The 27524-nt window shown below is 45.0% G+C and overlaps 1 protein-coding gene across 3 annotated transcripts in view; it reads right to left on the reverse strand.

Annotated features, from left to right (window-relative positions):
• Positions 1-27524, reverse strand: part of dnm1a (dynamin 1a) — an 86864-nt gene that overhangs the window by 54881 nt on the left and 4459 nt on the right. For all 3 annotated transcript variants that reach the window (XM_056291143.1, XM_056291146.1, XM_056291145.1), the window contains exons 2-8: positions 14584-14657; positions 12071-12220; positions 11001-11204; positions 10596-10694; positions 9180-9340; positions 8858-9000; positions 5746-5881 (exon numbers count right to left, since the gene is read on the reverse strand). In XM_056291143.1, coding sequence (XP_056147118.1) covers positions 5746-5881; positions 8858-9000; positions 9180-9340; positions 10596-10694; positions 11001-11204; positions 12071-12220; positions 14584-14657 — 967 coding nt within the window. The remainder of the gene's footprint in view (positions 1-5745; positions 5882-8857; positions 9001-9179; positions 9341-10595; positions 10695-11000; positions 11205-12070; positions 12221-14583; positions 14658-27524) is intronic.

Consider the following 27524-nt stretch of genomic DNA (forward strand, 5'->3'; position numbering starts at 1 on the left):
CTCTACAGCCTCTCAAAAACAGTTGGAACTACTTACAGTGATCAGATACACGCAGCCCAATATGAGCTCTATAAGAGGTGGATCAAAGTTAAGTTCTTGTTTTATTTGGTTTTGTATTTTCTCAGATGACCATCAAATTGACATATGTACATATTAGATAAATAAAATGTAATGAAACAGACAGTTTTTCTATTTTACTGGATATAACTGACCATACATCTCCCATGGACCCACCACCCACAGAGATGAGCATTGGGGTAGGATGTAATGTAGGCTTGGCGTCAGGTAAAGGTGGGGACCGGGGCGTGCCGACTTCTTGCATCGCAGACTGGTCCTCAGGACGTGAAATGTCACTTTTCTGGCAGGAAGGAGCATGAGCTAATGTGGGAGGTGGCACGGTACCAACTAGATATAGTTGGGCTCACCTCCACACATAGCATGGGCTCTGGCAGAAAATTACTGAAGAGGGGCTGGACTCTACTTTTCTGGCATTGGCCAAGTTGATAGGCATCGGGCGGGTGTAGGGATACTCACAAGTCCCCAGTTGAGCACTGCCATGTTGGAGTTCTCCCTGGAAAATGAGGGGGTTGCCTCTATATGACTGCGAGTCACTGGGGGGGAAGGCTCTGACTGTTGTGTGTGCTTACGAGACCGAGGCGCGAACCCCGGTCCCCAGTGGGCAACTGCATCGACACAAAGCTGATGCTTAGACCGCTACGCCACCGCGGACTCTGCAAATGACCATTTTAACATTAGATTTCCTTAGTTTTGGAATATGTTTTTATTTTATTAAATTCCCCATATATGAAAGACCCAAAATGATCACTTTAAGCAGACTGTTTGATCACAATGACCGGATTATTTCAACAGTGTTAGTACAGAAATGACTCCGTCCAAGGACTTTTGCTCTGTATAAATGGTTGATCCATATAACCATGCTCACTATTATCAATTTCCTCTGTGAGCATGATGACTCATGAAATACCATTTTCATAGTTAAGGCTACAAAACATGGGACACAAACTAACCCAATTTAACATCTTATGTACCTAGTAGACTCTTACAAATCTTACAAGTTTTCCTAGGAGACAACATGTTTTGTTCTTTTAGCATGACAGGCTAAAGTATAACTTCTTCAGGCCTCATGTATGATGCACAGACTGTAGGTAGCTTTCATTCGAGGAATGAGGTGAATAAAAGAGGGAGGGGATAACTCGAAAAAGGAGTCATTGGTAGGGGAACAGGGGAAAAACTGGGATGATTCAGTATGGAAGGAGGGGATAAATTGAGAATCGAGGATATGGAAAGATTGAGGATATGGGGGGGAAGTACACATAGGAGGATAAATGGGTAAACAGTTAGAAGAGGGAAAGGTGAATAGATAAGTGGGCACAGGGTCAAAGTAAGATGATAGAGAGACTGAAGGAAATAGAGTGCTGACACATGGATATGGGAAGGGGAAAGAAAAAGTGAGGCGGATGAGTGAGGGAATATTTTACTCATATAACCCCGGCTCATGGTCCTGAAAGAAGTATGAGTCTCAGCTTTGTCTCCTACTGAGACTAGAATAACAGCAGGCAGAGAGGTGGAGAGAGAAAGATAAAGGGGTGAAAAGAGAACATTGAGATTCACGGGATAATGATATTTTACTACTATCATAATTTAGCCTGTTAGCATAGCCTTGTCGCAGTTGGTCTTGATTTGAAATAAGCTGGTTTCTGATTTGCTCAGCAAGCTATTTTTAATCAGCAATCAGCCATTGCTTTAGTCTATTGGTGCAACACCCGTAGATGGGGGAGTAATCACATAACAACTTTTCATCCTCAAGCTCGGTAAGGGTGCAATGGAGGCGCAAGCGTCTCTTTGGTTGTAGCTGTACAGACCACAGCTACAACTAGGTGGGCCAAAATTTAATGATAACCCAAATTTATATGTGGGCTGGATCAAAATATGTAAGGGAACAGATTTGTCCTTGAGTTTGACACATGTGGTTTAATTCATTAGACAGTTGCCTGAGTTGGTCATCTATAAATGAATGCTCACTCTGGAATTATGGCACAGAGACTGTTACATAACATCTCAACATCATCAGCCGCTTTTCCAGGGTCGTTACATAACATAATAGCTGAAAAATAAAATATGTATATGTATATATTTTAAATAGAGTAGCTATAGGTGCACTATCACACAGACCTCTTGTGCAACTTATACTGAGGGATTATGGGGTCTTTAAGCTTGCGATCAAATGTCGGCACACACATACAGGAAGACACATACCCTTTAAGGCTATTTACAGCTACCATCTTAGCAAAACTCACACTTAGCAAGCATTTTGCAAACATAGCAAAACGTATAATATGAAACAATTAAAGCAGTTCTTAACACAGAAACATACAAAACACCCATACACACACACAAACACACACACACACACACACTTGCTTGCTTTAGGTTGTCCGTCGTGTCGGATGATGACAATCCTGCCTCTGTCACTTGTGAGTCTTCTTATGGCTGTAAAGCCCTATCCGCGATCCACAATGTCTGCCACAGACAGAACAGGTGACATCACTGACTGGGGGTGTAGGTGTGGTACTGGCTTCATGTCTCTTCAGACGTCTTCTGGTCCGTCGATCACCGCGGTCCTTCTCGAGGTTTTGCACCCCTTGTTGACAGAGCTGCCGCCAGATGGAGCGTTGGGCGGCAGTGTCTTCCAGCTGGCTCGGGTTCAGGCCGCACTTCTTTATGATGGTCTTCAGCTGGTCTTTGTACCGTTTTTTCTGGCCCCCTGCCAAGCGTCGGCCAAGATGTAGCTGGCCATACAGCACTTTACGCGGTAAGCGCTCCCTTGGCATCCTGATGACGTGACCGAGCCATCGAAGTTGGTGCTGGTTGACGGTAGCCTCCATGCTGATGCAGTTGGTCTTGCGGAGTATTTCAGTATGGGGCACTCGGTCACGCCAGGTTATCCTCAGGATGCATTGTAGGCATCTGATGTGGAAGGCCTCAAGCATCCTGAGGTGGTGGCTGTACAGGGTCCACGCCTCACAGCTGTAGAGGAGAGTCGTGATGACAACTGCCAAGTAGACAGATATTTTGGTGTGGAGGTTGAGGTCTTTGTTTTGAAAGACCCTTCTCCTAAGTCTGCCAAAAGAGGACGACGCTTGTTTAATCCGGTTTTGCATCTCCCTGTCGATGCTGCAGTCGTCAGAGAGGAAGCTGCCCAGGTATTTGAAGGATTCCACTGTTGCAAGTGGTTTGTCGGAGATGTTGAAGGTTGGTGAATGAGATGGAGGAGTAGATGCCCACTGGCATACTACTTCAGTCTTTGTCACATTTATAGAGAGCCCCAGCCTACCATACGCCCTTGCAGCAGCTGCAAGGGTAGCTTGTAGTGCCTCGGGTGTGTGGGCCACAACTGCACAGTCATCTGCGTACTGTAACTCAATGATGTGCTCCGATGTCATTTTTGTGACCGCTTGGAGCCTACGGATGTTAAATAGGTTTCCATCTAGTCTGAAGTCCACAGTAACCCCACTGTCCTTCCTGATTTCCTTGTGGAGCAGCAATGTCACACACAGGAGGAAGATGTTAAAAAGAACTGGAGCAAGGATGCACCCCTGACGTACCCCGGTGCACACCCTGAAGGGCTCAGATTCCTGGCCTCCAATGGTCACACGTGCCATCATCCCCACGTGAAATCTTTGAAGGATGTTGACAAACTTTCGTGGACAGCCAAACTTCAGGAGGATGTTCCATAGGATGTCCCTGTTGACTGTGTCGAAAGCCTTTGACAGGTCGATGAAGGCTATGAAGAGGTTCTGATGTTGCTCCCTGCACTTCTCTTGGAGTTGCCGTGCTGTGAACACCATGTCCACAGTACTCCTATTCCTCCTAAACCCACACTGTGACTCAGGCAACAGCTCCTCTGAGATGTGTTTTACCAGCCTGTGTAACATGAGTTTGGCCAGGACTTTTCCAGCAACAGCCAGTAGTGAAATGCCACGGCTGTTGCCACAGAGGGACTTGTCTCCTTTGCCTTTATATATGGAGATGATGTTAGCATCCCTCCACTGCTGAGGGACAGTTTCGTTCTTCCATACGTGTGAGATGAACAGGAAAAGTGCACGGGTGCAGAGGTAGCCTCCCTGTTTAAAAATCTCTGCAGGGATACTGTCAGGGCCAGGGGTCTTTTTATTTTTCAGCGACCTAACTGCACAATGAACCTCTTCAAAGGTTGGTGGAAGGTCAAGGTCTTGGATGGTGGGGCGGACAGGTAGTTCATCCAAGATCGAGGGATCTGTTGGGGAGGGCTGGTTCAAAAGAGTCTCAAAATGTTCTGCCCATCTTTTTGTGATGAGTTTCTGGTCCTTTATGAGGGTGGTACCATCATCAGACTTCAGGGGGGAGACAGAGCAGTTTCTTGGGCCGTAGATGGTTTTCACTGCATCATAAAAGTTGTGCATATCATTTCTATCGGCATGGGATTGTATTTCATTTGCCTTCGATATCCACCACTCATTCTGCAGGGCACGCAATTTTGACTGCACCTCTCTCCTGGATGCTTGCCATTGTTGCCGGAGTGTAGCTGATGTGGGATTGTTGAGGACAGCACTGTGGGCTTTATGCATGCCTTTGAGTATGGAAGTTATTGTGCCTGTGTTGTCATTGAACCAGTCCTGGTGTTTTCTGCTCTTGTAACCGATGGATTGGGATGCTGCCTTGTAGAGTCTGGAGCTCATGGAAGACCATTTCCTGTCAATGGAATCATCCGTGCTCAAGAGAAGCTCAATGTCTTCCAGGTTTTCAGCCAGAGAGAGGCGGAGATTGTTCTGGACCTCAGCCTTTTCTAGCCGGGTACAGTCAAGCCTCTTCTTTCCTGACCTTTGGAGACGAACAGCAGGGCGTACCTCCACCTGGAGCCTGGTCATGATGAGCCGGTGATCTGTCCAGCACTCAGCACCTCTCATTGCACGAGTGAGTAAGACGTCTTTTGTATCAGCACGTCTCACAATGATGTAGTCCAATAGGTGCCAATGTTTGGAACGTGGGTGCATCCAGGATGTTTTGTGCTTATTTTTTAATTGGAAGAGGGTGTTTGTGATGGTCAAGCCATGCTCAGCACAGAGGCTTAGGAGGCGCAGTCCATTTGCATTGACTTTCCCAATGCCATGCCCACCAATGACACCACTCCACACCTTGTTGTCTTTCCCCACTCTGGCATTGAAATCGCCCAGCAAAAAGATCTTGTCCTCCTTGGGTATATGACGGAGAGCCTCATCTAGTGACTGGTAGAAGCGGTCCTTTACGTCATCCTTTGATGGCAGTGTTGGCGCATAGGCACCTAGGAGGGTGGCATAACGTTTCTTGGCCAGAGGGATCCTGAGCGACATGAGCCTTTCACTTATGCCAATCGGTGTTTCAGTGAGTCTTGGTAGGAGGCTGTTTTTTATTGCAAATCCCACACCATGCTGATGTTGTCCTCCTGCAGGGTATCCCTTCCAGAAGAAGGTGTAGGTGTCCTCCTTCAGGGAGCCTTCATCCAGGAACCTGGTTTCACTGAGTGCAGCAATGTCAATATTGTAGCGATTGAGTTCCGCTGCAATTAGTGCAGTCCTTCGCTGAGGTCTTTCGGCACACACACACACACACACACACACACACACACACACACACACACACACACACACACACACACACACATGCACACGCACACACACACACACACACACACACACACACACACACCTTGACCAGTTCAAAGGGGAAGCGTTCATGGAAGATGCGGTTGATTCTTGCACCCCCTGACAGCTCAGCAGTGTCGATCTGGTCTCCTGAGCCCTCAATACGCTTCTCAAAGTCCACTGAGAACTGCTGCACCATCCTGGAGGATGAGGAGAGGAAGTTATGCATCATCTCCATCAAGATCAATGATTGTGCATTTCATTAGGAGTGATTCTTCAGTAGATGTGATCAATGTATGTATGTATGTATGTATGTATGTATGTATGTATGTATGTATGTATGTATGTATGTATGTATGTATGTATGTATGTATGTATGTATGTATGTATGTATGTATGTATGTATTCATGTATTCATGTATGTATTCATGTATGTATTCATGTATGCATGTATGTATGTATGTGTGTATGTGTGTGTGTGTGTGTGTGTGTGTGTATGTATGTGTGTATGTATGTATGCATGTGTCAAACCAAGATTGGTTTGAGGAGAATGACCTGGAAATCCAATGGCTAATCAATATCAAGAGGCAAGCCTTTACCATCTGACAGAATGAAATCAACTCCCAAAATAAATGAGCTGCCCATGCAAGCGCAAAGTCAGCCGTCCAAAGCCAGGTCAGGTAATTGAAGAACCAGTGGTGGACAAAGAAGGCCCTTGACAGCCAACACCTTGCAGATGCTGGAGATACCAAAGGCTTCTTCGATGCTGTTAAAGCTATATACAGTCCCAGCCACCGCCATCTAACACTCCAAATATGGGTGCACACTGCTAACAGACAAGTCAGTCAAAGAGAGGTGGAAAGAGTACTACCAGGACCTTTTAAACTAGGACTCCAGCACTGAGATGGATGCTCTCCAACAACTCCTTCAGCAACCCAAAGAAGAGGACATGGCAGCACCACCTAGTGTAAGAGAAGTCCAGGATGTCATCAAGAAGGTGAAAATCAGCAAGGTTGCTGGTGCTGGTAGAATACCGCAGTTGGACCTGAACTCCTCAGACATATCCATGCCCTGCTACTTAAAATATGAGAAAAAGAGGAAATCCCTGTACAACTTAGGGACCCACTCATTGTCTCTATCTTTAAGAAAGGGGACAAAGCTGAGTATGGAAACTACTGTGCCATTTGCCTGCTTTCCACCACAGGGAAAGCTCTGGCGAGGGTCTTGCCCAACAGACTCCTCCCAATATCAGAGGGAATTCTGCCAGAATCCAAGAGTGCTTTTCATCCCGACAGAGGCACCATGAACATGATTTTTACCACCCACCAACTCCAAGAAAAAGCCCAGTAACAGAATCAACCATTGTACATGGCTTTTATAGACTTAACCAAAGCCTTTGAGTCGGTAAACTGCCAGGCCCTCTGGCTAGTTCTGTCAGAAATAGGCTGCCCTGACAAACATAGCAGAGTACTATAACTACTACATGACAATGTGTCAGCTAGAGTACTCGGCAGTTATGGAGACGAGACAGAGTCCTTCAAGGTCCACACAGGAGTTAAGCAAGGCTGTGTCATTGCCCCAATCCTGTTTTCTGTCTTCATTACCACTATCCTCCACCTCATAGGTCCCAATCTGCCTCAGGGAGCAAAATCATGTACACAGCTGATGGGAATCTCCTGAACATTAACAGATTCAGGGCTAAAAGTAAAACCACCACCACATCCATCATTGAGCTGCAGTACGTCAATGACAATGGAGCTAGAGAGCATACTGGATGCCTTTGCAAAGGCATACACACAGCCTGGCCTGGACATTAATATAAAATATACAAATATCCCCTACCAACCCCCACCCAACAGAAATATGCCTGCACTGCCTCCATCCATCTCTGTAGAAAACACCAGACTTGAAAATGTGGAACAGTTCCCATATCTTGGCAGCTTGCTCTCCTCCAAAGGCAACATTGACAACAAAATGCACTATCGTCTCAGTTGTGCCAGCCAGGTCTTCTCAAGATAGAGAAAAAGGATTTTTGAAAACCGTGACCTTCAGACCAGAACAATAACTCTGGTGTACAAAGAGGTAGAACTGCCCACCCTACTGTATGGATCAGACATATAGACTACATATAGCTGGCACATGAAGGCACTCGAGGCATACCAAGAACGATGCCTCAGGAAGATCCTTAAGCTCAGCTGGGAGGATAAGCGCACCAACTTCAGCATCTTTGAGGAGGCCAACATGCCAACTATAACTGCCACCATCGCACAACATCAGCTGAGATGGACTGGCCATGTCCTCCGCATGTCTAACTCTCACTTCCCAAAACAAGTCCTTTACTCAGCTTGTGACAGGACGCCGTGCCCCAGGAGGACAAAAGAAGCGATATAAATATAGATAACATCAAGGCCCACATCAAAAGGTTTGGCATTGACCTTAACACTGGGAACAAGCAACAAAAAACAGGGAGGCCTGGAGACTGGCTGTCTGTGAGGGTGCTGTGCGCTACAACCATGACCTCCTCTGTGCTGTTGAAAACAAGCACAGATTCAGAAAGGAGCGAGTTACCAGAAAGGCCCAAACCACATCCTCAAACATTCCTTCAAACCCTTTCCCACATTGCCCCAAAATATGCTGCTCTAGGATCAGCCTCTACACCCACCTGAAGACCCAGAAGGACCCAGAAGGACCCAGAAGGAGGACAGTCATACTTGACCCAAGTGACCGCCGTTGATGATAATGGTGTGTGTGTGTGTGTGTGTGTGTGTGTGTGTGTGTGTGTGTGTGTGTGTGTGTGTGTGTGTGTGTATGTGTGTATGTGTGTGTGTGTGTGTCTGACCATCTATCTGTCTGTATGCTTTGTCTATCTTTCTATGTGTCTGTCTCTTCAGCGGTCTGCCTGTCTGTTTTGTTTGTAAAACTGGCTGGCTGGCAGGCTGGCTAGTTAATTTAGACACACACACACACACACACACAAACACACACACACACACACACACACACACACACACACACGCACGCACACACACTCTATATCTATCTATCTATCTATCTATCTATCTATCTATCTATCTATCTATCTATCTATCTATCTATCTATCTATCTATCTATCTATCTATCTATCTATCTATCTATCTATCTATATAGCTGGCTAGCTATCCATGTATGCACTTACTGTAGCAAAGCCTTGGTCTTGCGAGAAGGGTCATCAGGTCTGAAGTTCTTGTACTCCTCCACTTCCTTCTCGATGGAAAGGAGCTGACTCTGCAACTTAGCCCGCAGCCCCGGCAAGGTATCTCGAATGTGGTTGGTCAGTTGCTGTATGTGTCAAAGGTCAAATGGTTAAGTGTTAACCATTGGACAAATGGAGCAAGAGAGGATGGTCAGTTTTGAAGAGTGAAATGTATATTAAGAATTAAAAAAAAAAACACGGGGACAGACACTGATAAGTAAAGGTAGACAAAACAAACAACTAGAAAGATAAATTTTCTGCATACCTGATTGAGAATCTTCTGGAGGTAGGGGGTCCCCATACGGTCAGCTAGATGTCTATATGCAGGGTGAGAGAGAAAGAACTTCCTCTCAGCAGCCATAGCAGCATTGATGTCCTTTTTACCATCAATATCCTTCTGGCTTCTGTTCACCACCCCAATATAACCTGCATGAGGACAGCAAACATATGAGGACAGCTTGTGCACTTTATGGAAGCCCAGAATCTGCAGTAAATCTCTGCCTCTATTGTTGATTGAAATCAGAATTCTGCAGGATGGATCGTTTAGCTTCTTAGGTAGATAACAGCCAAGACAGCCATTTAGTAACATAAACATTTATTTTATGAATTCTGGCCACTCAAAATGTTTTGTGTTTTTTTTGTTTTAATTTTCCCCCCTTTTTCTCCCCAATTGTACCCCACTTTTCAAGCTATTCCACCCCCTCTGCCAATCCGGGGAGGGCTGCAGACGTTTGTTTCATTTAAGCTGTATAAGAAATACAACAGTGTGTTGCTGTCTTGTGCTTTAGTGCAATCAGATTATTTTGTGTGTGTGTGTGTGTGTGTCTGTGTGTGTGTGTGTGTGTGTGTGTGTGTGTGTGTGTGTGTGTGTGTGTGTGTGTGTGTGTGTATCTTGTGCTTTAGTGCAATCAGATTATTGTGTGTGTGTGTGTGTGTGTGCGTGTGTGCGTGTGTGCGTGTGTGTGTGTGTGTGTGTGTGTATCAGGAAGCATTCATGTGTATTTGCATATTTCAATACATATTTCAATCAGGGCATGTCGGTGTGCGTTTGAGTGTGTGAATGTGGAAGAAAGAAAATGTATGATGGTATGTGTGTGTTCATGTGTGTGTGTGTGTGTGTGTGTGTGTGTGTGTGTCACTGTCGCATGTATGCTGCCCCTTGTTCTGCTGTAGCACCAGAGAAAAGATTAAAACATTAAATTTGATTGAGAAGCGGTGGTTTGCATCTTAATTCTGCTGAATTTCTGCAGCGGTCTCATTGGAGTTCTGCAGGTGCAGACTCCATGAGGGCCAACTTATAATCAAGCCCATACAGGAAAAAATATAAAGAACAGTCCAAGAACAGTCCAAAGAAATTAAGCCCCCTTTTTTTAAAGACATTGCTTTTATCATCCTCCATTCCTCAGCTTGGCTTACTGGGCCAACACTACTTTCTCTTCTGTTTCTCTTTAAAGTTCCAACACCGTGTCGTGCTGTTCCTCCCACTTTCAGCAGACTGCTGCAGTACCACAAGGGGGAAACAGCGGGTTAGCAATAGGGTTCCTGTGGTAGTACTGAATTTCTGTGTGTGTGTGTGTGTGTGTGTGTGTGTGTGTGTGTGTGTGTGTGTGTGTGTGTGTGTGTGTGTGTGTGTGTGTGTGTGTGTGTGTGTGCGCGCGTGTGTGCGCGCGTGTGTGCTCGCCTCTTCTAAGTGGAAGGAGCTTGTTCTCCAGAATGTCCTTGGCATCAGTCCCTTCATCCATCAAGTCCAGTTTGGTGATCACACCAATGGTTCTCTGACCTACAAAATGAACGCACAAGAAATACGAGCACACACACACAAATGCATGTGCATGCGTACAAACCAGAAAGATGATCATTTCCACTAAGAAAAACTGAACAATCTGACTCTTGAAGCCTGGGTGGGCAATCACCTGAAAACTTGACGTGTGAATGATGTGCTGTATCTTGTAAGACAATCACATTCATAAGGTTAAACTTTGTGTGTGTGCGCGCGCGCGCGCGTGTGTGTGTGTGTGTGTGTGTGTGTGTGTGTGTGTGTGTGTGTGTGTGTGTGTGTGTGTGTGTGTGCGTGTGTGTGTTTTACCTTGTGGATCTACTTCTTTGGCAATCTTTAGAGCATCAGAGTTGGCCAAGTCTGAGTTTGCTGGAGAGACTGCCAGCAGAAGGCAGTTCTCCTTGGTGACAAACTGCATCAGCATTTCCCTAATTTGAAACTCTATGTCTGCAGGCTGGTCCCCCACCGGCACCTTGGTCATCCCTGGTAAATCCACCAGGGTCAGATTGAGCACTAGTGGGTAAAGAAGACAAAGGAGGTTGAGAAGAAAAGATGTCTGTGAATGTCCTTGTTGAATGAGTGGTGATAATGGTTGCTATATTTACATTCTACAGCATCCATGTAAAATGCTTTACATTGTAATTCAAGCTACAGAGGCAGAAAAGTCAAGCTCGATTAAAAAAAAATAAGCAGAATGCTTTCACTAATGATGATTATCTTTTTTATTTTGATTCTGATATACTTTATTGATCCCCGTGGGAAAATTATGCTCTGCATTTAACCCATCCTAGCTGTGTAGCTAGGAGCAGTGGGCAGCTGCCGTGCAGCACCCGGGGACCAACTCCAGTTCGTCTTGCCATACCCCGGTCAGGGGCACAGGCAGGAGTATTAACCCTAACATGCATGTCTTTTTTTTGATGGTGGGGGAAACCGGAGCACCCGGAGAAAACCCACCGCAGACACGGGGAGAACATGCACACTCCACACAGAGGAAGACCTGGGATGACCCCCAAGGTTGGACAACCCCGGGGTTCGAACCCAGGACCTTCTTGCTGTGAGGTGACAGCGCTAACCACTGTGCCACCGTGCCACCAATTCTTTTCTGCTAATATTTGAAAGTGAAATTCAATTTAGATTCACTGCAATTCATGAAACGTCCTACACATAGCAATGTATCACAAGTTAGAGATATGAGATATTCTAATGACACTGCCCCAACTTTTAACAAATAATTGTTTCTCTCACAAACAAGAAATTTGGAATAAACCTGATTTTCTGGTTTATGTAGTAGCTAATTGATTAGGGGATTACAGAAGAGAGCAATGTCCATGGTGCCAATCCTGATGCGCACAGGGTCATCTTTATGTCTTGAGCCTTACCATGAGGTGAGTAGACCCGCAAGTTAATGGGAACCGGGGAGATGCCCTTGTTAGCGCCTGTGACGCGATCGGTCTCTGCCTCAATCTCCTGTCGAACCTCATCAAATTCCATAAACTTCTTTCCCTTACAGTGGAGAAACTCAGCATATTCTGGAAAAGAAAGATAGACAGATGAGACACAAGAGATGAGAGCCTGTAAGGGAAGAGAAGGGTGCTGTCAGATATTTTTTTAAAAATGGAACAGAATAACAGAGATGATTATGGATAGAGAGATGAGAAGGAGAGAAAAAAATCATGGCAAGAAATCAGGAGAAAATAGACGAGAAGGGTTAAAAATACACTGACATGAACAATACTTGGCAGAAGTATTGATCTGACTTAATTGATCATGGCACATACCTACTTTATAGCGAGACAAGAGATGGCATCATTAATAAGATTATGGGAAATGGAAATATAAGGAGAAATATTTAGTGGGGCATCCAGGTAGCGTAGTGGTCTGTTCTGTTGCCTACCAACATGGCGATTGCCGGTTTGAATCCCCCTGTTACCTCCGGCTTGGCCCTATAGACACAATTGGCCGTATCTGCGGGTGGGATGCTGGATATGGGTATATGTCCTGGTCACTGCACTAATGCCTCCTCTGGTCAGTCGGGGCGCCTGTTCTTGGGGGAGGGGGAACTGGGGGGAATAGCGTTATCCTCCCACGCGCTACGTCGCCCTCGTGAAACTCCTCACTGTCAGGTGAAAAGAAGCGACGGGCGACTCCACATGTATCGGAGGAGGCATGTGGTAGTCTGCAGCCCTCCCCGGATCAGCAACCGAGACGGCTCGGAAGAGTGGGGTGATTGGCTGGGTAATTGGGGGGAAAAAGGGGGAAAAATCTAAAAGAAAGAAAAAAAGAAAGAAAATCTAGTAAAACTTTTCAATAAGGGTACATTAATTAACATGAGCTAATGTAGCGATAAGCATTAATGAACAATTAATTAATAGTTAACTAACTCTATTAACATCAACTAATGCAGTGATAAGCATTAACTAACTCTAATCGTAATAAGCATTAAGTAACTGCTGACAAATTTCTCTTACAAAACTTTTAGTAAGGGTTTACGGATTAATTAAGATTCTAATATTGGTAAATGATGAACACCATTAGTAAATGATCACTAGATACATTAGTTATCTGTTAATTAACTGCTAGTTAATGCTTGTTACTGGTTAATTAATGTACCGTTATTGTAAAGTGTAACCGGAACTCTTGAGAAGATTTGGTAAATCACAAGATTTTGGTCTCCTTTCCATATAAACTCAAAAAATAATACAACTTTTGACAGCGAGTTACAATTCACCACTGTTGTTTTCAAACGAAGACACGGTCTTGGCTTAAAAATGACCTCTCCATTGTTTAAAAGGCTTTGAGGGGAAAAATTTTAAAAAAACGTTGTAACGAAAACATTTGCTGCTCACTTTATCTAACAATGAAAAGATTGGATGGTGTAAGCCGAGCCAGCTAACACGAGAGCATATCAAAAATAAAATAAAAAAACAACGCCTGTTTCACAAAGTGACTAAGGCGGTGAGATAAATCACGCTCAATAAACCGTAATGACCCGAATGAATGATCTGTAACAATGATGACATGAGATGGTTGTGATCAATAAGTCTGCAGAGACAGACTGAATGAAACATACAATGGCACACTGTGTTCGCTGTGGCACTGAGCAGATAGGGGGAATATTTAACCTGTGGGACCAGAAGGCGGGTGGAAGATTTGTACAGGGGAGCATGGAAGAAGTTAGGATGTATTATTTGTGTTGACAAACTATTGAATTAACTAAAAAATCTACTTCTCAGGCATCCGGGTAGTGTAGCGGTCTATTCCGTTACCTACCAACACAGGGATCTTCGGTTCGAATCCCCATGTTACCTCCAGCTTGGTCCCTCCAGACACAATTGGCTGTGTCTGTGGGTGGGAAGCCAGATGTGGGTATGTGTCCTGGTCGCTGCACTACCGTCCCCTCTGATTGGTCGGGGCGTCTGTTCAGGGGGGAGGGGGAACTAGGGGGAATAGTGTGAGCCTCCCACGCGCTACATCCCCCTGGTGAAACTCCTCACTGTCAGGTGAAAGGAAGCGGCTGGCAACTCCACATGTATTGGAGGAGGCATGTGGTAGTCTGAAACCCTCCCCGGATCAGCAGAGTGGGTGGAGCAGCGACCGGGATGGCTCGGAAGAGCCATGTACAATTGGGGAGAAAAAGGGGGAAAAATCTACTCCTCACATGTCAGTATAGCTAAAACAACCTCAGACAAAAAGACGAAGTTATCACACTTACAAAAAAGACAAAAAAAAAGAGGAACAGATTGCCTCAGTAATTTGAGGGGGAAGATTCTACCTGGGTGGAACTGAAAGAGAATAAGGAGAGCAGAGACGGTGACTGGTTTTCCTTCAGGTGGGATTTGGGGGGGGTGTTGGGTGAGGAGGTGCATCTGATGGTCAGGGGTTAAGCTCTTACCTGTGGGACAGTTGATCAGCTGCAGTACCAAAGGGCGACGAGTCACAATGCCAGAGCCACGGGGAAGGAAATCCCTGAAACACATTAATATGAAAAACACAATGACGGTTGTATCATGTCAGCTAGGGAGCCAAACCAAAAAAAAAAAAAGTATCTATAACACAGAGGTGTGATAATAGGATATGGTTAAAACATCCAATTGAAGTGGTCAGAAATATTGAATAACTTGTTTAGCATGGCAGTGAAAATCTACATTTCACACTAAAGTAAAGAATAATAAATGAAAGAGTAAAAAATCCATAGGCTATAGTTATTCAGTGAAATTATAGCTTCCTGACTGCTGGAAATGTCTGCTTTAATATTGTCATTGCTCTTTCTGGTCTTTGTTTATGGGGGGACTGAAGACCAGCTATACTGTACGGTTTGGAGACAGTGGCACTGATGAAAAGACAGGAGGTGGAGCTGGAGGTGGCAGAGTTGAAGATGCTAAGATTTTCCATTGGGAGTGATGAAGACGGACAGGATTAGGAACGAGTATATTACAAGGACGGCTCAGGTTGGACGGTTTGGAGACAAGGCAAGAGAGGTGAGACTGAGGTGGTTTGGACATGTGTGGAGGAGAGATGCTGGGTATATTGGGAGAAGAATGCTGAATATGGAGCTGCCAGGGAAGAGGAAAAGAGGAAGGCCAAAGAGGAGGTTTATGAATGTGGTGAGAGCGGACATGCAGGTGGCTGGTGTGACAGAGCAAGATGCAGAGGACAGGAAAAAATGGAAACGGATGATCCGCTGTGGTGACCCCTAACGGGAGCAGCTGAAAATAGTAGTAGTAGTAGTAGTAGTAGTAGTAGTAGTAGTAGTAGTAGTAGTAGTAGTAGTAGTAGTAGTAATTTATCGAGAGTGACTGAAAGGGCAGAATGCAAAGACCTAATAGGTATCAGGCTAGGCCTTAGAAATAAAAAGAAAGAAGGACAGACAAGATAGAGTGAAAGAAAAATGGATGGTCCGACATATGAAAGGAGACAGAGAGAGGGAATATGTGCAGCACTACCAGTCGTTTTAAGTGCTCGAGCGCTCTTTCTATGCATCCATTATCAAGCAGGGATGAGTGAAGTCTGCCTTAAGCTCTCTGCCTCTGACTATGCTAATGTACGCTAATGTCAGGCAGACAGCATGTCATTATTGCAGCTATGTTCAAGCTGCACCAAACTGAGATGTTATAGCATGAATTACAGTATAACTAGAGAAAGCTAAAGGGTTAAGCTACACATTTTATGATAAAATGCTCATTTGTAGTTCCATCCATCCATGATCCATTATCCAAGCCGCTTATCCCAATCGGGGTCGCGGGATGTTGGAGCCTATCCCAGCAGTCACTGGGCAGCAGGTGGGGGGGACAACCTGGACAGTCCACTGGTCCATCACACGGTCGACACACTCACACCTAGGGACAATTTTTTTTTCTTTAGTAGGGCCGATTCACCTGACCTAAATGTCTTTGGACTGTGGGAGGAAATCAGAGCCCCTGAAGGAAACCCATGCAGATGGGGAGAAGATGCAAACTCCACACAGAGGATGACCCGGGACGACCCCCAAGGTTGGATTACCGCGAGGCTCGAACCCAGGACCTTCTTGCTGTAAGGCAACAGCGCTAACGACTGTGCCACCATGCCGCAAATTTTTCATTTGTAGTTCAGAAACTTAAATCCCATGACAAGTAATGTCCATTAGATGTGGCATTCAAAAAGGTTTGCTGATAAGTTGACTGTTAGTTTTTAGCAGTTAGGCACAAGCCTATTTATACTCTACTAATGGTTTCCTTTTTTTATATACTTACAGTCATTTTCAGGGAAGAGTAAGCTATTGTGTTCAGCACTTAAAGCATTATCTCTTTTTAAATATCATCCACTGGTAGACTCTTTCAAATGGGCTGTTATCATCACATTATTCTATCCCCTTTCACTTTGGCTGTTTGACCCCGTGTTACCTCCGGCTTGGTCGGGCGTCCCTACAGACACAATTGGCCGTGTCTGCGGGTGGGAAGCCGGATGTGGGTATGTGTCCTGGTCGCTGCACTAGCGCCTCCTCTGGTCAGTCAGGGCACCTGTTCAGGGGGGAGGGGGAACTGGGGGGAACAGCGTGATCCTCCCACGTGCTATGTCCCCCTGGTGAAACGCCTCACTGTCAGGTGAAAAGGAGAAGCGGCTGGCGACTCCACATGTATCAGAGGAGGCATGTGGCAGTCTACAGCCCTCCCCGGATCAACAGAGGTGGTGGAGCAGCGACCAGAACTGGAAGAGTGGGGTAGTTGGCCATGAACAATTTGGGAGAAAAGGGGGGGGGGTGTCCTGAGGTATTTGTTATTTGTTTCTGTTTAGCTTTAAGTTTGCAGGTTTTTTAGCCTTTATTGGACAGGACAGTGAAGAAAGACAGAAAACAGTGTGAGGAGAGCAGGAGAAGACATGCAGCAAGATTCAAACTTAAGAGACTGCAATCAGACCTGAGCTAACATGCTACATGTTTAACTGACTGATGCTCCCCGATGTTGTATGTTGAGTGTGACGGTATTGTGTTTGTGTATGTATACGCGTGTATGTGGTTTTTTGTGTACCTATGTATATTTGTGTTTGTACATATGTGTGTGTGTGTGTGTGTGTGTGTGTGTGTGTGTGTGTGTGTGTGTGTGTGTGTGTGTGTGTGTGTGTGTGTGTGTTGAAAGCATGACTTGTGTATTTCCAGTAGGGCTAAATACCAAAATTTGTTTGAGCATATGTACATAGAAAGGACCGCAAACAGGGGTCCAACTACTTTCTTTAGGATAGTTCAGCTGCTTATGCAACTTAAACTTTAGCTCGCCATTGGCGTTTCATCTTCGATGACAGTTGACCTGAGTGCTCCTCACTCTGTGATGCACATAGTATATCTGTATACCTGTCTGATATTGTCTGTGTGTTTATAGCATAGTATAGTATTGATGGTTGTATAACAGGATTGATAAGGCATGTATGCATATGTCTTACAGTGTGTGAATCTTTTAATCTATGGTTTTTTTGAACGAAACAGTCCTTCTCCATACACAAAATAACAAGACTCCTAAATCTGAAAAGAATTGATATAACTAGCCATAACTAACTAGTAGGTTACTGCTATTTGCAACATTTTTGTTCAAAATGAGGTCAAAATGTAATCCTCTGACCTGCAATGAATAATAGCTTGTGACTGATCTAATGACTATATATATATATATATATATATATATATATATATATATATATATATATATATATATATATTGACAGAGATCAATGAATGAAAATAATCTGAGAATCTGAGAAAAAAGCATGGTCTATCTATTCTGTGACTATCCTGGCCTTTGTAATTAGCCACTCCAAAATCTCACTGTGCCTGACTGTTAATCTTAATGACTAACAAGGAAAGCTCTGCACGGAGGCATCCCAACCTGCCTGTCAATCATGTTGCACGCACACAGTGCATGGTACTGGTGCCTGCAGTGCACCGTAATGTAATGCTGTTGGTGTCTGTTAGCTAGCTGGCCTATTAAATGTTTAAGATATAACTATCGTATAATGTTTTAAGTTATGGTTATTGTTTGATTAAGATGCTAAATGTTAGCTACATTACCTAACGCTGTGCACATTGTAGCGAATTCAGGGGGCAACCGGGAGCCACCACAGCCGGGACGCGAACTCGGGTCTCCCGCACCACGGGCAACTACATTAACCAGTCGACTAAAGGGTCAGACCCGTCAGCTAAAGGCTAGCGAGTCTATTCATCCGTGGTTATTACAACATGCAACATGATTGATGGGCAGGCTGGGTTGTCTCCTCGCAAGGAGTAGTTCTGATTGGTTGTTAAAGATTGGGGCTGATTACATGGCCTAGGGCAGCCACAGAGACTGGACTTTATTCTCAGAGCATTTCATGTATTGCTATCTGTCAGGTCGGGATGTAAAGAAATTTTCAACAAATATTACCAAAATGGTAAACAACCATTCTAAAAATAAATCCCCTGCCCTTGCTTTAAGTGACAGTTGAAAACTAACCTTTTCCCTGTTTAATTTGACCGCCGACAAGCCAAGAGTTGTTAAGTAGTTTGTTAGCAGTGAAAGCCATTAAATCAAACCGATCGTTTTATGTGTTCAAATCCTTGACGACCTATAATCACGACCATATGAGAGCAGCAGATTCTCTCCAAATCCAACAATTTTATGGAACTGAAATGAACCTAAACTGCTAATGTCATGTGATACGGGACTTTGTCCAGCAGTAAAGTGCAGATGAGCATCTTATGACACAATGACAGCTAAATCTTCAATTTTTTTTAAAACATAGTTGTCCTTAATATTACCAATGACAGAAGGTAAATTTGTGGTAGCTACCCATTGCTACTATTCTTGGTTTTACACTACATTACTTGATTTTTTTAGTTCTTAGTTTGCACTTCTTTTTCTTTCTTTTTTTAAAAAAAATGTTCCGCCTTTTTTCTCCCCAATTATACCCGGCCAATTGCCCCACTCTTCTGAGCTGTCCCGGTTGCTGCTCCACCCCCTCTGCTGATCCGGGCAGGACTGCATACTACCACATGCCTCCTCCGATACATGTCGAGTTGCCAGCTGCTGCTTTTCACCTGACAGTGAGGAGTTTCGCCAGGGGGATGTAGGATCACGCTATTTCCCCCCAGTCCCCCCGAACAGGCGCCTCGACCGACCAGAGGAGGCGCTAGTGCAGCAGCCAGGACACATACTCACATCCGGCTTCCCATCCACAGCCACGGCCAATTGTGTCTGTAGGGACGCCCGACCAAGCTGAAGGTAACACGGGGATTCAAACCGGCGATCCCCTTGTTGGTAGGTAACGGAATAGACTGCCCTGCTACGTGGACGCCCATTGCTTTGTCTTTTTGATTGTTTGAAGTTCTGTCTCTACTTGTCTTTTTGCTGAATAGTCAGATCATCTTTGTACATCTACAGGGTCTGCTAGTGCCAAATTAAACAAAGAAAATACTTTCAGTTGACCTGAAACAGGAGGGAACCCTTCACACAAGTGAGGGTAATACTGTATTCAGTTTGATGTAATGGGTTTAGGTGCCCAGTGTTCATTGACTGGTGTCTTAGAAGTCATAGTGCTGGACATCCGGGTGGCATGGCGGTCTATTCTGTTGCCTACCAACACAGGGATCGCCGGTTCGAATCCCCGTATTACTTCCGGCTTTGTTGGGCACCTCTACAAACACAATTGGCTGTGTCTCGGGGTGGGAAGCCAGATGTGGGTATGTGTCCTGGTTGCTGCACTAGTGCCTCCTCTGGTCAGTCGGGGTGCCTGTTCGGGGGGAGGAGGAACTGGGGGGAATAGCGTGATCCTCCCATGCGCTACATCCCCCTGGTGAAACTCCTCACTGTCAGGTGAAAAGAAGCGGCTGGCGACTCCACATGTATCGGAGGAGGCCTGTGGTAGTCTGCAGCCCTCCTCGGATCGGCAGAGGATGTGGAGCAGTGACCAGGATGGCTCGGAAGAGTGGGGTAACTGGACGGGTACAATTGGGGAGAAAATGGTGGAAAAAATCCACAAAAAAAGGCAATAGTGCTTCCCTGACATTGTCTCTGTCTGTTTACCAGTCCATCCATCAACGTGTCTGTCTGTCTGTCTGTCCTTGAGGCTGACTGCGGCTGTCCCTCTCCCTAATGATGGCTTTTAAAGATGACAGATGGCCTACACTGCAGGTCCTCCCTTCACCACTCACCCACCCCCAAATCTGGCGCCACATGGACAATGACATTGTGAGCGGAAGGCATGAAAGATTTAGCCTTTCACACACAACCATGTACACACACACAGAGAGACGAGATGAGACAATACTAAAACAACACCCCCCTTTGAAAACCGTGGTGTGTTTCATCATATGGAAGTAAATGTGAATGTAAGTGAGATACCATGTCTCTCCCTAGCCTCTCCCCCATCCTCCTCTCTCTGATTGGTTACCAAGGGATGCTGTGATAAGAAGCATTTGTTCCTGCATCCATATCATTTAACTAATCATGCTGAGAGCAAAAGGCCCTCCTTGCTTCTGCAGTGTGTGTGTGTGTGTGTGTGTGTGTGTGTGTGTGTGTGTGTGTGTGTGTGTGTGTGTGTGTGTGTGTGTGTGTGTGTGTGTGTGTTTATCTGTCTGTCTACATGAATAATAATTAGCGAACTATCCAGACAGACAGACATAGATAGATAGATAGATAGATAGATAGATAGATAGATAGATAGATAGATAGATAGATAGATAGATAGATAGATAGATAGATAGATAGATAGATAGATAGATAGATAGATAGATAGATAGATAGATAGATAGATAGATAGATAGATAGATAGATAGATAGATAGATAGATAGATAGATAGATAGATAGATAGATAGATAGATAGATAGATAGATAGATAGATAGATAGATAGATAGATAGATAGATAGACAGATAGATATTACTTTCCCTGTCACGTTTTCCAAATGTGTCCGCATTTCTACTGACACTGCTTGTCAGTTCTCATTTACAAATTTTGAAATCAGTTCTTTTTAATTGAAACGTCTTAACTGTTGTTGTTTTTTTAAATCACAAATGTAAATTTCCCTTTCCTTATTCTGGTTATTGCTATGCTTTTTTTATTTCATTTTTGCAGCTTATTCAGTCTTAAAGATTTTCTAATAAGCATAATGAGCTTATTAAAAAAGAAAACAATTTAGCAGCTCCATTGTTGGCTTCTTTATGTTGATACAGGCCTTCGGTTTCCCAGAGGATGAGTGTAATCTAATCCTTTTTCAGCTAGAGCAGCAAGAACAGGTCTCATCGTGAGTTTGACCTCAAATAGTAATTTCCCTTGACAGCAAGGCCTGGATCATGGAACGATGAGATTGCTTTTTGCCGATGAATGGTACATGCTAGATTATTATCAACCGTCATGGTGAAACTAGCCAATGAAATGGCTGCTTGGTTAGAGACTGCAGTCATCAACACTAGACCACAGCCAATGGGAGAAGGTGTTTTAAGCAGCCTGCGGCCCAAACACAGATTAGTGGTAATCCTTTGCAACAGTGGCCGGACGACTTGCCTCCTCTCTTTTTCTTTCATTCTTGCTCTCACTCCTGTTTGTTTTGTTTCTTAATTGTTGAAATCACTTCTCAAAACCAACTTATTTTACGGCAAGTGTTTAGATGGATTCAATCAGTCATTTTAGGAGTTTGTATAAACACAATTACACGTAACAACTGTTGCATTAACCTCCATGGTTTGACAGAAAGTTAACGTATGGAAGCTAATTCAAAGGGTCCGGAGAAAAAATTATGGACAAAACACTGGACGGGTAAAATCATTTAGTGCATGCTATCAATAACAGACTAGCTTAGAAGACAACTAAGCATCCTGTAACATCTTTAAATTTTAGCCAATATGCCAATAAATGAAATTTCATTACAGGCTTAATAAAATGTTCCTGTCTTGCCTGTGTTATTTTTGCCACGGTGACTGAATGCTGTGTTATTCTTAACATGTGTAATACCAGCATCTGCCTTGCTCAATATCCTGCATAAAGGATTGAAGGACTTCATCCTTTCTCGCTCATCCTCAGTAGCACTCTGCAGCTCCATTATGTCACGCTCCTCTCCGATCATATGAGTGGAGCTTCTGGTTATCATCAGCAGGCTTCCGGCAAGTTTCTATGTTATATAACATGTTAGTTCAGCTGTGTAATTGGTGGGGGGTTGTGCACTAGTGACCAGCTTCTGGACTTGTCAGCAGGGAGAGAAAAACGAGAGGGTTTGTGTTGTAATTTAATCTTCCTGGACTGTGATGGTGCTAGCAGGCGTCACTTGTAACAAACTGCCCTGTCGCTGCAGACCAGAAACTGGAAGACAGAGGGTGGGAAATTTCAAAAAACGCAGGAAGCCCTGTCTGTTAAACCACTGCCACTTACCAGAGGAGGTGCTAATGCAGCGACCAGGACACATACCCACATCCGGCTTCCCACCCGCAGACACGGCCAATTGTGTCTCTAGGGACGCCTGACCAAGCCGGAGGTAGCACAGGGATTCAAACAGGCGATCCCCGTGTTGGTATTTAACAGAATCAACCACTATGGTACCTGGGTGCCCTCATTTTTGGTTTAAAAACCCTATTAGAGATGATTGATTGATATGTACTTTCTTTTTGAATTCAGAGTAGTAATGATATGAACCACTAAGGAGTAGCTAGCAAATTATTGATAGAATTGAAAAATATTTTTAATGTTAGTGATGCACATTTCTATGGTTATTGATCATTCTGCAGAACGTATCTATTTAAGGGGTATTGTGTATTTTTAGAGAACTGACAATAGGCCTCAAACTAGTTTCTGGACACGGATCCCAGAAAGTTGAATCAGTTCATCTGGACACAACGTTCATTGATTCCCACCCGCAGACATGGCCAATTGTGTCTGTAGAGACAACCGATCAAACCGGATAGGTAACAAGGGGATTCGAACCACCGACCCCCGTGTTGGTAGGTAACGGAATAGACCGCTCCGCTACCCAGGCGCCATTCCTCCGCTAACTTGAATGGGATAAAATAATCTAATCGTTTGGCTCTTCTAGACTTTCTAAATGTTATCGGACCACATGGATGAAATTCTGATCGTGAGACGAGTAATTTCGTTGGGGTAGTGATGCTCAAAAAATGCATCCACTATTTTACAACCGCGCCTTTTCCAATGATTGTGTACAGGAAACATGCTCAACTGGGAGGAGTGAGGCACACGGGCAGTCTAGCACACACACGCTAGAGTTTAAGTTCATCTCCAAAATAAGGCAGTGGTTCTAAGTATCTCATGACCTTTGCAAGACGACCATGAAGTACACTATATGGACAAAAGTATTGGGACACCTGGCCATTACACCTGCAGGAGCTTTTGTGGCATCCCATTCTAAATCCATAGGCATTAATATGGAGTTGGTCCCCCCTTTTGCAGCTATAACAGCTTCCACTCTTCTGGGAAGGCTTTCCAAAACATTTTGGAGTGTGTCTGTGGGAATTTTTGCCCATCCATCCAGAAGAGCATTTGTGAGGTCAGACACAGGTGCTGGATGAGAAGACCTGGCTTGCAATCTCCGTTCCAGTTCATTCCAAAGTTGTTCGATGGGGTTGAGGTCAGGGCTCTGTGCGGGCCAATCAAGTTCTTCTACACCAAACTCATCCAACCATGTCTTAATGGACCTTGCTTTGTGCACTGGGGCACAGTCATGCTGGAACAGAAAAGGGCCCTCTCCAAACTGTTCCCACATAGCTGGAATCATAGAATTGTCCAAAATATCTTGGTATACTGAAGCATTAAGATTTCCCTTCACTGGAGCTAAAGGACCTAGCCCAAGCCCTGTAAAACAACCCCATACCATTATCCCTCCTCCACCAAACTTTACAGTTGGCACAATGCAGTCAGGCAGGTAACGTTCTCCTGGCATCCGCCAAACCCAGACTCGTCTATCTGTCTGCCAGACCGAAAATTGTGATTTGTCATGCCACAGAACATGTTTCCACTGCTCCAGAGTCCAGTGGCAGCATGCTTTACACCACTCCATCCGACACTTGGCAATGTGCTTGGTGATGCAAGGCTTGCATGCAGCTGTATGGCCATGGAAACCCATTCCATGAAGTTCACAGTTTTTGTGCTGATGTTAAGCACTCGTACCCTATTTCCTCCTCCCTAACATCAGGCTCAGTATCGGGCGGCTGAGGCGGCTGCTCAGTTTCCCTTCCACCATCCCTCCCGACAGCTTGTGGTCATTGTACCTGCTCCTCAGGCTCTGTATATGGTGGCTGAGTTGACTGCTCAGCTCCATAGCCATCAGTGTCCCAGTCGGCCTTTGGATTTTGCCACTGGTCTTCATTGAGTGGGTGGCGTCTGTCTGACTCTCTTCTTAGTAATAGGTGGTCCACATGATGTCTGAGCCTGATGCTAGGGAGGAAGAAGTACGGTTCGAGGGCCCTTACCGTTCTTGTAGGTCAAGAACCCCCCCCCCCCCCCCCGAAAAACTTGATTTGTAGTTAGAGTGGCCAGAAGTTGTTGGGGCACAATAATCCCTGTTCTGAGTCCAGCAGAGCTGGGGCAGTCTATCCCCACTCTGAGATAGCTGCTTTTATATTGTTCTTTCAGTGAATATGATGTTATTTGGTTAGACCCATATTTACTCATCTGTGAGTGTTCATGGGAATTTATTTCAAAGTAATGGTTATGCTCAACGAGGGATGGAGGGATATTATATTTTGTAGTTAGTCTGCCGCCCACTAATTGGGGCAGTAGAAGGGAGAAGTTTAAAAAAAAAGACATGTAAAAAAGAGAGAGGAAGATAAAGAGAGCTGATGTGGACGGTTACTGAGCAGCCGTATCATTTCTGCTGTATAATATGTGGATAAATAACAACTTTGGAGTTGGTGGATAAGGTGAGGGACATCATTATGGAGGTGGATGAAACAATGGTCTCTTATGATGTTACTTCTCTCTTCACATGTGTTCCTGTTGATGAAACAGTGGAGGTAGTCCATGTGAAATTACAAAACGACGCCATCCTTAGCAATAGGACCACCCTTAACACTGACCAAGTGTGTCTGCTCCTGAAGCTGTGTCTTCAGTCCACGTACTTCACATACAGGCGGCAGTACTATAGGCAGAGGCATGGGTGTGCTATGGGTTCCCCAGTCTCACCTGTAGTGGCCAACTTGTATATGGAGGAAGTGGAAGAGAGGGCTCTGATGTCACCACCTCTGAGGAAGCCTATGTTGAGGGTGATACAAGAAAAAAATGCCTTCTTGAAACAAAATAAGTCTAAAACCAAACATTTAATTATGGACAAAAATAAATGGATGTTCATTCACCAATCAGTGAGAGAAGTGAGAGTGACGGGATGAGGCAATCCTTCTGATCTTGGGCCTTTATTCTGTTGTGGCAAGCCTGAGGCACTGGCCAAGATGTTGAGTGTTGAGTCAGTGATGAGAGCGTTTCTTTTCTGGTTCTTGATCGAGTTCATTGAAGAAAACAATGACTCACATATGTGTGTGGAGGGGGGAATTGAGAGTAGGAGCATTACAATAGCTCTCATGTTTTTGAATCAAGCTTGGGGAATAACGTTGATCCAAAAGTCACTCACCCCAACATCCTTGTGTTGTGCTTTGAGCAAATCAAATGTTCCCATCTCCAATACCTCCATTTGAAGAGTTGCCTCGTCTATGGAAGGTAATGGGGGGGGGGTACGGGGGAATAGTGTGATCCTCCCACATGCTACGTCCCCCTGAAGAAACTGCTCTTTGTCAGGTGAAAAGCGGCTGGCGATTCCACATGTATTGGAGGAGGCATGTGGTAATCTGCAGCCCTCCCCGGATCAGCACAGGGGGTTGAGCAGTGACCGGGATGGCTTGGAAGAGTGGGGCTTTGTTTTATGGGAGGGTTGGGGATCTGTCTGAGGTCAAAGGAGAACAGAAGAGACAAGTCAGCCGCTTGAGTTTTGTCAGTAAGGATATTGATATCTCCCATGACAATCAGCGGTGTGTCATCGTCAGGAATGGCTGAGAGTAACATGTCAAGTTCAACTACAAAGTTCCCCAGTTGATACCCTGGTGGGTGGTATATGACAACCACAAATAGCTTAATAGGAGCAGTAGCCATGATTGCACGGTATTCAAAGGAGGAGTTGTGGCCAGGACCCCTTAGCTCCTCATCTCTGCCTCTGTACTCTCCCCTGCCCTGAGGAAGCGGATGAAATGAAGGCCAATAAAAAGTTTCTTTGGCTTCTTCCTTGCCTGCTCCACACCAGCAGCCAACTGTGTTAGAGTCTGGTCGTGTTGCCACTGGAATTTCCCATCCACCAGACTTGACCAACACATGGAGAGGACATGCTCAGGGTTGGCTAGCCTTCCACAGAGCATCCAGCTGGGGCTCTCTGCCAATCCCCATGTGTGGAGGTTTGATGGCATAGGCAGAACATCATATATTGGAACACAACAGAAACTTGATCCGGTATCCTTCCATGCTCCAGATATCATACCAGGTCAGGGCCCTCTTGCACGCTTTCCCACCTCATCCAGCTGCCCTGCTTGTTCATGTTTACAGCCTTGACCTGTGGACTTTCCTCCTCTGCCTTGCGGAACTCCCTCTGCACCATGCCACACCGCTCCTTCGAGTTAGCCCTGTTCCAGCTTGCCCTGGTGGAGCAGCCCAGACCCAGCCTGCCCTGGGTCACTGACCCAAAATGTTGGCATGATGCAAGCAGTCCTCCACCTCCGTCAGTGCTCTGCTGGCTGACCATTTGTGGCTTGTTCTGGCCTCAATGCCTTCCTGGCGTATTCTTGCATCTTTGCTGTCTCACAGCATCATGGCCTGGTGTGTTTCTGTTAACTCGTACTCCTCGACTATGGATGTTACTGGCAGCTGCAGCTTGCTGCCTGTGCTGTACAGGCCGATAGAGCAGAAGTGTCACGGCACACCCAGCCATCTCCTCAGGTAGATGTTCATCTTCCTCTCCAGCTCCTCAATAGTGGAGATGGGCACCTCATAAACGGTCAGTGGCCAGAGCAGTCTGGTAGGTTTATTATTGTGTCCTTTCTGAAAGTGAATCAGAGCCTACAAGCCACTCAAAAAGCTCAACTCAAATATTTCACAACCACTCAAACCTGCCTCACTTTGACTATGTGCTCACTACTAAGTTCACTATGACTATGACTATGACCAAGTTCACAATGTGAAGGAATGGACAGAACAGCCTGCTCCTTTCTTTCATAGAAAAGTCTTTTGTCCATTTCACGTGAATAGCAGCTGATATATTCACATATTTTAGATAAAGCTGCATATCCTACATGGAGCATTATGCTGTTCCGGAAAGTACCTCTCTGCACAAAGTTGTTCTGAGGCAACGAAA

Source organism: Lampris incognitus, chromosome 12 (genome assembly GCF_029633865.1).
Source record: "Lampris incognitus isolate fLamInc1 chromosome 12, fLamInc1.hap2, whole genome shotgun sequence".
Lineage (NCBI taxonomy): Eukaryota > Metazoa > Chordata > Actinopteri > Lampriformes > Lampridae > Lampris > Lampris incognitus.